Raw genomic sequence first — 14,961 nt, 5'->3', positions numbered from 1 at the left:
TCATAAATCCGAAAAAGAACAAGGAAAAAAATCAAGCAAACCGAAGAATACACAACAATAAAATGGAGAAATGAGCAAATGAAATTGTGTTGTAAGCCCACTACGCAATTTGAGGAAGATTTTGGACAAAAATTACGAATTTGACTTTTAGGATTTGTGGTAATGGATTACATTTTTAGTTATAACTTATATCCCCCGAGGTTTATAAAAACAACCGTGGCAAAAGTTAATCGATTACATCATTGTTGCAATCGATTAACTAAAAGGTCAACCGGTCAAACATGTCGCAAGTTAATTGATGAAATAGTTTTTCTAATTGATTACTTTAAAACCCAATACTTAATCGATTAAGTGGACAATACAATCGATTATATTATTCAGTCAACTGTGGAGAAATTGATGTAAAATTTAGGGTGGGGAAAAGTTGTAATTTTTAATTTAATCAAGGACAAAAAAGTCAATCACCCTATTTACTTATTTATAACAATTCATTGTTATAACCCTCGGTTGATTGGTTGTGTAATTTTAAACAGTCTTTCATTCTTTTTACAACGTACGAAGTTATTACAGCATTAACTCCTCAAGAGTCATTGGATTCAAGATTATATTTGTAGCATTTAAGACCATGTAACCGTAACTGCAACATAAACTTGCAAACCATAGTTTACGTCTCATCCACGCAGTTCAAAACTTCAAAAATTGTGGGGTACCAACAATATGTGAGTGGGTCAACAACAAAGAAATGGGCCGTATCTTCATTATTTAATAGTTGCTCTGGGAATGGATGATGTACATGGTCCACCAGACGTCATAAATGGTATTCCCTTGAATGTGGCCACACCCTTGTCATCAGTGAAAAGATTCTGCATGGACAAAATAACCATGAGCAACTGAACATCATAACTTCAAGTATAAACATCGTTGAGGGCATATTTGGTGCATAGTATAGGATAAGGTCTGATAGTATAATACCTGATAGTATAAGGCCTGATTGTATAAGACCTGATTGAGTTTTAATACTATCAAGCGTTTGACACGGTATTGTATAAAATAATATATTTGTATAAGATAATATCACCTAGTATTTGATAACGCACTGTATAATACTATATATGATAAAAATAAATATTTTTAATAAAAATATTCTTTAATAAAGAATTTATATAATTCTTCAAAAAAAGTCATGATATTAATTTTTATAAAAATTTATTGATCAGCGTGTCCAAAATATAAATTAATTTTTATAAAAATAAAAATATTCAATATTTTAAAAATTAATATATTGAAAAATAAATTTTTATTTTAATAGATTAATATTAAAATAATATATTAATTTTTGAGAATTACATTGGTACGATGTTAATACATCAATATCTATTTACAAAAAAAAAAAAATACATCAATATCTTATCAGGTCTTATCCCTAACCCTTAGGCCGGATTAAGTTATACATCGTTTTGATGTATTAAGGGATTATGCTGTATAAGCTTATACTATATGGTGGTCACACCAAACAACTGAAAATGTCATAACTTATAGTATAAACTTATACTATCATGTCTTATACGTCACACCAAACAGGCTCTAAGTTTAGAAACGCCAGACTAAGAAGTAAAAGAAAAATACCGGTGTAATCTTCTCCAGCTGCTTCTTTTTTGGGTTAAGTACATCTTCTGGCTTTCCATCAATCCTAAATTAGAAGAATGACAATGTATAGGTAAAATTAATGCCCTCAAGTAAATTATATCCGAAGCACAATAAGACAGTAAGTGCTACAAACTAAAATGTGGACGATAAAGTTTCTACTAAGGGCTATTCGGTTGTAATAATGAAAATGCATACGTTACAAATGGGACTTCCATATATCCTATGATTTTTATGTCAGATTGCCCGATGGCAAGGTGATCCTTACAATGAAACTCACTCATGCTTATTATTATAATTCAAGTTATGTCCAACAAATCGGTATTATTACAGCAAAATGGCCATCCCTAAACGGGTTTCTAAACATAATCTGTCTTCTCTTTCCTAACAATTCAATGTAATTTGCTTCAGTTCAAGCCAATGAGCAGTCAAAAAAGTGTATGTGTGTGTGTGTGTGTGTGTGTGGTGGGGGGGGGGGGGGGGGGGGGGGGGGGGGGGGGTGATTATATAATTATACAATAAGGGCTGGCCTGTTTAACCCGAGGCATTTTGCAGGCCCGTTTAAAACCAGGTTTACGAACCCAGTCTGTTTAACATGTGGGTTAAATGGGTTATGCCTTTTTAACCCGCTAAACATATGTTCTTTTTCTAAAAAATTATTGTTAACCTCTTTCTTTTTAAACTAGCTCTCTTAATGATTAAAAAAAAAACTCAGGCCCAAATGACTTCAATGATCCGAATGTCTAAATACGGTCCAAAACTCTAATAATCTATTTAAAAAAAAAAAGGGAAGATGAACAGGTTGGCAGGCTAATATGGGCCAAACGCACTCTGGCCTATTTATTATCAACCTGTTGCAGGTTGGGCTAGTGTAGATCGAGTTGGGCCCGATACCAACCTCTAAGTGAAAGTAGCCAAGTTCAGCAGAACTTGCAGACAGTGGCAAACTATGAACTTCCGAGCTATCAGCTAAGACAAGGATTAAACAGTGATATTCGCGTTAAATACTTCATCTAGAGGATTATACAAGTCACTAATGTAGAAAATGTGTCTGACTGTCTGGTCTAAAAGATTTTGAATAGCTTACCCGGAAAAAGAAACACGTTCCCCAATTTTAGCACCTTCCGGAGGGAGCAAGGGCTCCACAATGGTAGGACCTTCATTTGAAGCACATAAGACCTGGAAAGAGGAGCCAAATACACACATAACCTTTCAGACTACTTGAACATAAAGACTACAAAATAATTTAATCCGTGTAACAAGTATGAGCATGCTAAAATAAAATAAATACCAGTCCTTCAGACATCACATCTCGTAGTTTTCCAGGTTTGACATTTGTTATAAGTACCACACGACGGTTCTGTGAAGTGAAATCAAATAGCAAGACCATAAGGAATGGTTAATTACAATTCAAAAAGAACACAACCAATCATCACACTTGGTTAGGTAACTACATTACCGTCAACTCATCAGGACTGCAGTACTTTGCCAAACCACTGACAACCTGCCTCAATTTGGCCTCCCCAATATCTATCTCCTCAACTAGCAAACTGTCATTTAAGTTCATTGATATTAATATTTATCTAAACAGGTGTCAAACATATCAAACTGGGTATCAATTCTGTTGCTGTCAGTTTAACATTCTGTTCAATTATAAAAGGTTTTTCAGGTAAGTTTGCCAAAGAACCTATCTGCAGATGGATGCTTCCATGCTTTGCGAATTACTCCAACTTGAATATTAAGCAAACTGACACTAACTTCATTGTCTTGCCCAGCCACTTCTTTGTTAGCAGGTGTCTTGGCTTTAGTAGGTTCTTTGTCTACTGCTGACTTTCCCTTAATGTTATAAAAATAGATGAAATGATATGTAAAGCCAGAGGGAACCAACTACGCACTAAGATGCAATTAACAAAGGACAAAGAGTTTGTAACAAAAAGTGGCATTAGTAACACTCAATCTTCTCTAGTAACATTTATCGGATTCTATCCATATAAATATCAACCTCAAGGGAAATTCATATCATGAATGGAAGAAGTTACCATTTACCAGCATTTCCAACCTTCTACATCAAGTTTAAATCAATTTATTGCTCTTACTTTCTTACTTTGTTAGTTTTTTTTTTTATTATTATTGTTGTCAGAATTTGACTAACTTGATCAATTTTCAAATTTAGGAAATAACAAATGATTATATATTATTACATATGGACCAACATGGATGTATATATGAAATTGATCTACTGAACATGTACAACTACAACACTGAATAACCTACAATTTTTTCTCCAGATAAGGCCTTTTATCATTATCATAAATCATAACGCCTCATGCTGTTATATCTCATTATCTAGGTTGTCATCCTGAGGAGCCGTTGTGAAAAAGAAAGAGAATGTCTTACCTCAGTTTTGTTTTTATCCTTGCTTATGTCCGCTTCTGACTTGTTTACATTCTTTATGCTTTGCTCAGTCTTGTTTGATTTTGAATCAGCTTCCACAACTCCAATAGGTTTTGTTACCTGCAAAATAAAATAAAACAAGAAACTGAAAAAACTCAGCACCTCTAAAACTTCACAAATCTCCATATGCATCTCTTAGTGTGCATAATAGAACTTCTGAAGACATGTCGACAAGCGCATACACAATGTTCATTCTAAATGGCTTTCACAATTCTTAAATGATACTCTCATTCTCCTATAAAGCAAAGGCCATTAAGTTAAAGTGGAGATTGCAGATGTTCTATTCACACTGTTTCAGCTTTTTATAGCAGTAGACAGTAGCATTTGCAAACCAAAAGTCAAAGACTAAACTTCAGGGACTTAGCACCAAGTCAGATTAAATCAATATATAACAAATCTAGAACTTCATACAAGTGCTCCTCCTAGGTTTCCGTATTATAATGAACATAAGAATATTCTTTTAAAGGTTAAATTTCATTGAGTCCCCCAAAAATATGTGATTTTTCATTTTAGTCCATGAAAAAAGAAAGAAAGATTCAACTGGTCTTCCAAAATGTTTTATTTCAATTGGGACCAAAAGAACCCAAAACTAAGTCAAGTCCTAGATGGAGATTGACCGCCGCGTCAGCAAATTGTTAGACTATGCTGACACTAGCACATCAGCACCACGAAAATTCTTCATGAATAGGACCCAATTAAATTATAAGATACTTTTAAGGAATATTTTGAAGGACCTAGAGTGTAGCTTAACATATTTTTATTTTAGCAAATTGATATTTAGTACTTTAATGAATCCTAGCAATCTAAAACAACAAATGAAAAAGCAACATTAAATAATAAATACATAGCATGAAATTTAACTTATTTTAATCTTAACTGTATTTTATAAAAATGTTAACATATCAATGCCTAAAATGACTACAGTTGAATACCTTGGGACTTACCTTTGTTAAGTCTATGAAGAAAACATCAAGAATAAGAACTAATAAGGGTATGATGTCTCACCGGAGGATCAAATTCAGACTTCTCCAACAATATTTTCTCAAATAAACCTTCAAATTCATGCTTGTGCTGATGAAAGAACAACAAACAGTCAGAAAAATTAATAAATGGTTTTCCTACAAAGGTGAAAGCAAAATTCAAATAAATGTATTTTTTTAATGCAAACTTAAAATAGCTAGACAACAGCGCACCAATTCAGAGGATATAATAAATACATGTTAAATGACTTCTTGGATATTTACTTAACAGGGAGATCTACATAAAGTTTCAATTGTTAAGAAATGAGCTTAGACCTGATGTAAGAATCTCAACCAATTAGAACAGCAGCCTTCAGGTCCTAGGGACTAACCTTCCCTCAGAAACAAAGATGGAAGGGTAAAAATGCAAACACTGCAATTTGTACACTAGAGAAGGCATCACCTCAGTACAAATATGAAGTTACCCAATTATCAGTGTTGAGAAATATAGTCCCACATTGGTTGTATGGGCAACTAATGTGAGGTTTATAAGATCTTGGGCACTCCCACCCTTAGAGCTAGCTTTTGGGGTGGTGTATCCCAAGGTTCTTTACATGGTATCAGAGCTTGAAGTTCGATCCTCACCGCCCTCCACTTTAAAGTGGAAGCACAAAAAGGTAAACCAAAGATTGGGCCTGTTGCATAATCCACGCTTCAAGCCAAGAGGGCTCTTGCGTGAGGGGGCGTGTTGAGAAATATAGTCCCACATTGGTTGTATGGGCAACTAATGTGAGGTTTATAAGACCTTGGTGGTGTATCCCAAGGTTTTTACAATATGTTAATCACAGTTTTTCCCAATTTATACGAAATAACGGTATGATTCATGAACTTACTTGTGTTGACACCCCTCAACAGAATGGGGTTGCTGAAAGAAAAAATCGTCACCTTCTTGAAGTGGCTCGTGCATTAATGTTTCAGACACATGTACCCAAATACTATTGGGGAGATGCTATTCTTACTGCAGCATTCTTGATCAACCGTTTACCCACTCGGGTCCTTGACCATGTAAGTCCTATTCACTCTATAACTTCTTTTTTCCCTTCTATTCCAACTATGAGTCTTCCTCCACGAGTGTTTGGGTGTGTTGCTTTTGTTCATGTTCATAAACATCATCGCAGTAAGTTGGACCCTAGGGCTATTAAATGTGTTTTTCTTGGTTATGTTCCTGATAAGAAGGGCTACAAGTGTTATCACCCTGGTAGTAGGAAATTTTTTGTTTCTATGGATGTGACATTTCAGGAATCTGAGTCCTTTTTTCAAGGTCCTCATCTTCAGGGGGAGAATCCTTCACCTCCCTTCTTTGAGTCTTCAGTGTCTACTCATTTACCTGTGTCAGTGTATCCTCCTCTTGTTCCTGTTCCTCCTGTGTCTAATCCTCCTGTGAGTGATCCTCCTGTGTCTGATCCTCCTGTGACTGATCCTCCTGTGACTGATACATCAAGTACACCAGAGATACGGAAGATTATGACACCTGAGTTGGTATATCAAAGAAGGAAACAACCCAAATTGCCTCAGCAGCAACCTCAATCGTCTGAACCACTGGTAAGTCCTGAATCTCATATTTCTGATCATGATGTTAATACTTCTGATGACTTACTCATTGCTCTTAGAAAAGGAAAAAGATCTTGTCCCAAGAAATCTTGTTCCTCTTGTCCTTCTTGTACTCAATACCCTATCTCCCATTTTGTTTCCTCTGCTAATCTTTCTGTGCAGCACAAAAGCTTTGTTTCAGCACTAGACTCTATTGCAATCCCAAAATCAGTACATGAAGCCTTGAAAGATGGGAATTGGGCTCAAGCCATGCAAGAGAAGATGAATGCGTTGGAGAAAAATAAAACATGGGAGGTTATTGATAGACCTAATGGAAAGAAAGCAGTAGGGTGCAGATGGGTTTATGCCCTGAAATATAATTCTGATGGAACTCTTGAGAGATACAAGGCTCGATTAGTTGCCAAAGGTTACTCTCAAACCTATGACATTGATTATGAAGAAACATTTGCTCCAGTTGCAAAGATGAATACGGTGAGAGTCTTGTTATCCCTTGCTGCCCATTACAATTGGGATATAAATCAATTTGATGTGAAGAATGCTTTCCTCAATGGTGAGTTAGAAGAAGAAGTCTACATGGAAATCCCGCCTGGTTTTGATTATGTGAAGGGAGAAAATAAAGTTTGTAGATTAAAAAAGGCCTTGTATGGATTGAAGCAGTCACCTCGTGCCTGGTTTGGAAAGTTTACTAAGGTTATGATGACCTTAGGATACAGACAGAGTCAAGGAGATCACACTCTTTTTTTCAAGCACTCCCAAAATGGGAAGCTTACTGTGCTCCTTGTATATGTTGATGATATTATTATCACAGGTGATGATTTTGTGGAGAGACAGATTCTGCAAACACGGTTTGCCTCTGAGTTTGAAGTCAAAGACCTTGGGAAACTGAGATATTTCCTAGGGATAGAAGTAGCTCATTCGAGCAAAGGAATTTTTATCAGCCAGAGGAAATATGTTCTTAATCTTCTCAAAGAAGCAAGAAAGCTCGGGTGTAAACCCTCTAATACACCTATTGAGCAGAATCACAAGATAGGCTATGAAGAAGAAAGTCCTCCAGTTGATAAAGGACAATATCAACGCCTAGTTGGGAAATTGATATATCTGCTGGCTCATACTAAACCAGACCTAGTTTATGCTGTTAGTGTTGTCAGTCAGTTTATGCACGATCCAAAGGAGAAACACATGCGGGTAGTAGAGAGAATTCTTCAGTATCTTAAAGCTACTCCTGGTAAAGGATTGTTATTCTGACGTGATGGCAATCTCTCTTTAGAAGTCTACACTGATGCTGATTATGCTGGATCCGTGACTGACCGTCGATCTACCACTGGTTATTGCATGTTTCTCTGTGGTAACTTAGTGACATGGAGAAGTAAGAAACAAGATGTGGTTGCCAGATCAAGTGCAGAAGCTGAATTTCGAGCTATGGCTCAAGACATTTGTGAGTTACTGTGGCTGAAAATTGTACTTGATGATCTCAAAATAAAATGTGAGGGACCTATGAAGCTGCTATGTGACAATAAGTCCGTTATTTGTATAGCTCATAATCCGGTTCAACATGATCGGACTAAACGTATTGAGGTCGACCGCCATTTCATCAAAGAGAAACTTGATAGCGGGTTGATTACCACTCCATACATTCCCACTGGGCGTCAATTGGCTGATCTATTAACAAAAGGACTTCCTCCAGACAGATTTCAAGAACTTACTAGCAAGCTCGGAATGATAAATATCTATTCCTCAGCTTGAGGGGGAGTGTTGTAAATATTGGTTATTTTATTATTATTATTTATTGTATTGGGTCAAGCTCATTAGGTCAAGTATTAGGTCAAATATTAGGGTTTTCATTCTTTATAAATAGAGACCCCTTTGTACAGATTATATATACACAATTTAATAATATATCAGAATACCCTTTTTCAAGTATCAGATTATCTTACCTTATACCCAGCAAAACTCTAGGCACAAATGTTTAGATGGACTTAGGTTCGTACATATGGCGGCCATTGTTGAATTAAATATGTAAATTAAGATTAAACAGAATCTTTCACCTTTTACTATTAAATCCCAAGAAGGCATCATCCAGTTCTTACTATCAAGGTCCAGTAATATACTTCCTGTACTAATTGATGAGATAATTAGCTTTTGATCTTTGCCTTTTGTTGCAAAAAATGAAAAGATAAAAATAAAACAAACAGCCTTCGTCTAAACCAACTGCAACATATTTACTACAATTCACAGATTCTCTAGATGCCTAAAATTTACAGTGGAAGTAGCACCAATCACCAGAAAATATTGTGCATGACTTGGTGGCAATGTAATGTAATCTCTTACACATAAAAACCAATGAACATAAGCCCACATAAGGTGTAGCATTACCTGGATGTAATCGATCCATCTCAATACATGTGGCAGTTTTTCCTTGTCTGTATCTGAAAGGTTGATCTGGTAAAGCAACCAAAGAAATTTGTTATAACTTAATAGTTTAATGTTTGTTCAACTATAAGCGAAGCTAGGCTTTCTTGTAGTATTTTATACTTTCTTGTATCAATTGTAGCTAATCCTTTTCCTTTGTATCTGTTAATTTGTTATTTTTCTGTTTAGCTTAGCTGGCTAGTTAGTTAGTTTTGCTGACTCATAATTGAGTCAGCCTCAGCTCTATATATAGAGCTCATTCCCTCTCTTTTGTATCGATTCAGATTTCATATTCACAGAATAATAAACACGACTCTTCAGATTTCTCTCTCTCTCGATTTTCCCTCTCACTTTCTTGGTTTTTACTTCAATGGTGGAAATCTAATATCAACTCACCATTTAGATTTATTTTGTTCTGTTATTAAATTTATATCAGCACCTTCTCTTTGGAAAAAAGGAAGCTTCAGATAATATTAATCTAACAAATTGCATCCTCGACACAAATCAAAAGTCTTACAGACATTGATATATGTCAGATGCACAACCTCACAAAACAAGAAAGAGAGAGTCATTAAAGACAAAAAAAAAAAAAAAAAAACTCCTGTCTGACCAAATATTTTAGTGCAGGGGGATGATGGGAAGGCAGTTCTCTATTCTGAAAGCATACATAGTATGATGAATATGACAATGTGCATACCAGGGAAGAATGAGTCACTGAAAACACTATAACATCAGCTTCAGAGGGTTTCAATCCATTGCCCAGGAGCACAGACTTTCCAGACAGTTCATCATTTAATTTCTTGAGATCCTCAAAGCATGCTTCAAGGGCCGCTACAGGGAAAGCTTCTGCAAATGCTACCCACTTCAACACCTAAATATGATGAATATACAAGAATAATTAATAGAAAAGGTGCAAAACATACAAGTTCTGGGGAGCATTATCAATTTTGTTATGAAACATTCAATTTAGCTTCCAACGTTAGCATTTTATATTCATGCACAAGACCCATAACCAATTTCTGATGGATCAAGGGCTTCACCGCATGCACAAGTATACTAATGATATTAACGGCCTAATCAATACATGAAATGGTTATGCCAAATAAAGTGAAATCCGATTACCTCATCACAGTGATTAACCTCATGTCCAGATGCCGCTGTGATGTTTAAGTAAAGACTCTTAACATCGCTCTCTAAACTATCAGCAGGAATAACACTCTGCAAGCAAAGATAGAGAAGGAAAATTTGCATGAGATATACTTATCACATTGAAGTGGAGAACTCAGCTAATGTTTTTAATAACTATCTAGTTTTCTAGTTGGATGTTTTAATAACGAAAAAACTGTTCTAGTGTTTCAGAAATGATGTTGTGACTCAAGTTTATACTTAAGAAGTGGAAATATGGCCTCAAAGATAATATAAACCAATGATACTGCAGAGTAGCATGTACAAGCAACGCAACCCCAAACCAGTTGAGTGGCATTGATGCCATAACCATAAAATTGTTCTACCCAACGAATCAAACCCCACATCGATTTTGAAGTGATCAATGAAAATGTGTATGGCAAATTGGAAAGAAAAGAATGGGGCATAGCATTCACTTACAGGATCCAAAGAAAGGTGCTTGCAGAGAGCCAAAACCACCAATTTCTTTCTGCTATCATTGGCAGCCATTTCTGATTAGTGATAAATGATGATTTGGTGCTGCTACTATTATCCTTTCAACTTCAAACTCTCTCTCTTTACGCACTACAATCTTCCTATGTTACACTTTGCAGGGTTTAGGTTTATGTTCCTGTCTGATTTCTCTGTCATGTTGTTCTCAGCTTTGGTTTGGTGTGAAAAACGGTGTCGTATTAAAATCGTATAGGTTTCAGTAGTGGGCCTGCTTAGTTTGGTTAGTGGACCCAATAACTAATTGCATGGGCCGAAGAAGACTCGTTACATATCCCTTCAACAAACAGCACAAAAAACCAAAAAAAAAAAAACTGACACAATATATGTGCGCCTGTACCAATAAAATTACCTACCTGTTAATGCGTAAAAGTAGGAGTATTCATCAACCGATTCAAACTGATTAAAATCGTGGTGACCGAATCGAAAAATCGATAACCGAATAAATTGAAAATCGAAAAATCGAAAAACCGAAAAAAATCGTAAATTTTAATTGGATTGGATCGATTTTTGAATTGGTTAATGAAAACCGATCAAATTCAAACCGATCAAATGAATTAATTCTCCTTTACCTACTTGGGTCTTTCTCCAATCATAGCTCAAAAATTTCTAAACCCAAGACCCATTAACTCATCAACTAAATCCAAGAAAAAACCTAGTCACATCTCAATCTGTGTAGAACTTCATTTCTCATTGCCAAAAAAAATAATTATATTATCGTTTAATGATGCTTTTGTATTTCAAAAAAAAATTACAAAGCCAATATATACAAAAGATGTTATTTGCACAATAATCATGAAATAAATTTTAGGATTTTCAAAAAACAGAAAACCGATCCAATCTAAACCGGAAAAAAAATGGATTGGATTGGATCGAATTTGAAAAAAAATCCAAACCGAATGGATGATTACATAATCAAACCGAAGGAATTGGATCAGATGATTTTTTCTTCTAAAATCGATCAAATCTAGATCACGAACACCCCTACCTAAAAGTTTAGATTATGTTAAATAACTGATCTGTTTAACTAAGCATACATACACATATATGGATTAATATTTTATCTTCTATATACATAAAAATATGTAGAATCCAAGTGAAAATATATGAGAAGAAGAAAAAAAAAATGAAACATGAGCTCAGTGGCGGAGCCACGTTGGTGCCAGCAGGTGCCTTGACACTAGCTAATTTACTCACGTTTCTTTAGCTACGTTTAAAACGTAGCAAATCATGTTTCAAGTTTTTTGTAAACTAGTCACGTTTTGGTCGTAGCTATATAACCGTTGCACCAGCTGAATTTTTTGGCACTGGCTTAAATGTCTTGCTGGCTCCGCCACTGCATGAGCTCCACATATTTTTATATGTATGTAGGAGATAAAATAAAACATCATTCCTATATATATCATGGTATCCCGTAGACTCTATAACTATGAAATGAAAATCATATATTCAAGTTAGCCAACCAGCTCAACTCTTCATATAAAATGGGAATAAACTTTCCAAAATTCATAACAAGTATTGCTAACATGTAACAAAGATGTCAAAATGTACCATGTCCATGTAAGTCGTTCACAATGAGTTAAAGGCTAAGTTAGTTAAAACATTTAAAAAATTATTTAACTCAACTACTAGACCTATCAAAATTATTGAATTAAACAGATCGATTCGAAAAAATAGATAAAACTAATTAAAATAAACTAAAATTATAAAAATGATCATGAAATATAAGTTGTAAAATGTACAAAACCATTTAATAGTAAGATATGTCATAATTCATCACTCATAAACACTAACCTTGCTGACAATTCGTAAATCCAAATTCAACAACACTAAATAACAAGAACGAACAACAATAAAATCAAAGCTTTAAAATTAGACTTATGGGCCAATTGACCCAGCCCCACTTAGGCTTTTCTACGAGCCCGTAGCATTGAGCAACTTCTGCTTGAGCAACTAGTAGTTAGAAGATAACCGATTAAATATTTTAAACTATATTTACTTATATCAAATTAAAAAAAATGTTTATTGCCATAAAATGGCGAGAAACAATATGGTGATTAATGGAAAATAGGTTTAGTCATGGTCGTGGATGAGAAAGATGTAAATTTATTATTACATCTTTTTTTTTTAATAATTCCTGACATGATTTTTAATATAAATTACTTTTTTTTTTAGAGATAGATTATAGTTACCATTACTTTTTTTGTTGTACTAATTTAGTTATTGTTGAATTAAAATCAAATTAATGACTCTCACTTGATGTTATTTTATAATTGTTATTTTGATTTTAATTTAACGATAATAAGATTAGTGGTAAAAAAATGGTAATTATAATCTCATTTATTTTATTATTATTTGTATGGAATTTTTTAGAGAACGAATCAACAGTAATTCAAATATGGCACACATAAATAAATAAATAATTATAAGCGGGTGCTTTTTTTTTTTTTCCCTTAAAGGGACCACACATATATCATACGTATAATAAACAAACACGTAGATTTGTCGCCACCTATATGGAAGTACAGTAGTAACTATCAACCTCAATGGCTGATTATTGTGATTAACATTTGATATCTTCAATTCCGTTTTGCTTATGTTATTTTCAACCTTACAAGTTTATCTTTTTCTTTTTTAACATCATAAGTTAAAACACTTAGTAAGAGAGGGAAAAAAACCATGAAAAAAAAATCAAACATTTAACATCACATTATACTTACATCATAAAGAATTAATCAAAAGCGAGTGCCAATTGACATGCCGTTTCCACTGTCCATATTTTTTAATAAAAAAGTAAAACGATATAAAAAATAAAAATAAAAATGACCTATATAAGCATCTAGAGCTGTTCATGAAAGAAAGAAATTGTGCTCCTAAGTAAAGCAAAAGGCAAACTATCGAAATAACCAAACAGTGAAAAGTAAAACGGTCGTTCTTTTGATAATGATAGATATATTAGGAGCTAAGATTGACGAGAAATTGCATTGCTGTAAAGCCTGCAAGTGCAAGGATTGACCAATACACTAAAAACGCAAAAGCTGTGAGATTCTCTTGCACTTTGATTTTGGAAGTCGCAAAAATGCTTTTCTATTTAAAGGGCCCAAACGGCACAATGTTTTTGGCGTTTACTGCTTGGCCCTTTCATGATCATCTTTCTTGCATTGACATTCTTCGAATTTCGTCTCCCTCCACCTTTATTACCCTTTCACATTAGACATTAACTACTTTGTTCCTCCAATTAATTATTCCAACCAACCAAACTCTTTTCATTCAATTGTTACTTATAAGTTGGTTTGGTTTGGTTACTTGTTATTATCAATTAAAATTAATGCGGTCTTACACATGTTTAACTCTGTACTTGAACATCAATTTTAGTTCTAAATTGTTTTATTTACCGATCTAGTTGTGATTGCCTAGTATAATATAACAGCATCCAACACACTTACAAAAATATAGGCGTGCAATATGAAATTAAAGAGCACATGATGGGAACCTGCACACCCATGGCAGCAGCAATTGAACAAAAATAGATGAAAATATGGAATTCATTTGAGTGTCTTATTCTGTTGGTTGCAGAATAAGATCCAGTGGGATTGAGATAACAACAGTGCCACAAAATAGTGGCAGAGCGAGCATGTAAATACAAAGAAAAGGGTGTTACTGCTGCCTCTAATTTCTAAATGGAACTCACGGGTTTCTTCTCATGGTCTCTTGTCCCTTCACATCCAAAAGACTGCCCTGCCTATAAGGTTCTGCACAGTCAAAACCAAATTTAGGTTGGACCCATCAAACAATGTGTTTAGACTCCGCTTGAATATTAGATTAAATTCATAAAAGTTTCATAAGCCAAACCTATGTATCTCTAATCAGAGGATTTTCTTAAACAAATTAAAGTCTAAGAAAATCAGACTTCTCATAATCATATTTAAATGTGGTGTTGTCAAACCAAATATAAAAATAGGGTTTTTGTTTACAAATTTTTACAAACTACATTAAGTATGACCGGTCATACTTCAATCAAAAGTGTATGACCGGTCATACTTAGTGTAATTTGTAAAAAAATATTGTAAATGGATCCTTCCCCGTAAAAATATATTGGATGACTTTTTTTTTCTGTTTGATTGGGCAATTTTACTGACATAGTTGTAAGATTAATCACTCAAAAGTTGAAAATGGTGATTAAATTAAATCCTTTTTAGACTTACAATTT

At 34.3% G+C, this 14,961-nt stretch overlaps 1 protein-coding gene across 1 annotated transcript; it reads right to left on the bottom strand.

Annotated features, from left to right (window-relative positions):
- Positions 1–507: 507 nt before the first annotated feature.
- Positions 508–10,880, bottom strand: LOC133301915 (uncharacterized). Its single transcript, XM_061501632.1, has 12 exons — positions 10,683–10,880; positions 10,200–10,295; positions 9,775–9,948; positions 9,042–9,107; positions 5,104–5,169; positions 4,042–4,158; positions 3,332–3,480; positions 3,104–3,194; positions 2,936–3,004; positions 2,732–2,823; positions 1,627–1,690; positions 508–863 (listed from the first exon to the last, which is right to left on the bottom strand). Exons 1-12 carry the CDS (start codon positions 10,749–10,751, stop codon positions 759–761), a joined length of 1,158 nt encoding a protein of 385 aa, XP_061357616.1. The 5' UTR covers positions 10,752–10,880; the 3' UTR covers positions 508–758.
- Between the last annotated feature and the right edge of the window lie 4,081 nt (positions 10,881–14,961).

Source organism: Gastrolobium bilobum, unplaced genomic scaffold (assembly GCF_033153095.1).
Source record: "Gastrolobium bilobum isolate Gb01-03AN ecotype WA unplaced genomic scaffold, APGP_CSIRO_Gbil_v1 utg16915, whole genome shotgun sequence".
Classification (NCBI taxonomy): domain Eukaryota; kingdom Viridiplantae; phylum Streptophyta; class Magnoliopsida; order Fabales; family Fabaceae; genus Gastrolobium; species Gastrolobium bilobum.
This window is presented reverse-complemented; position numbering and strand designations above follow the sequence as displayed.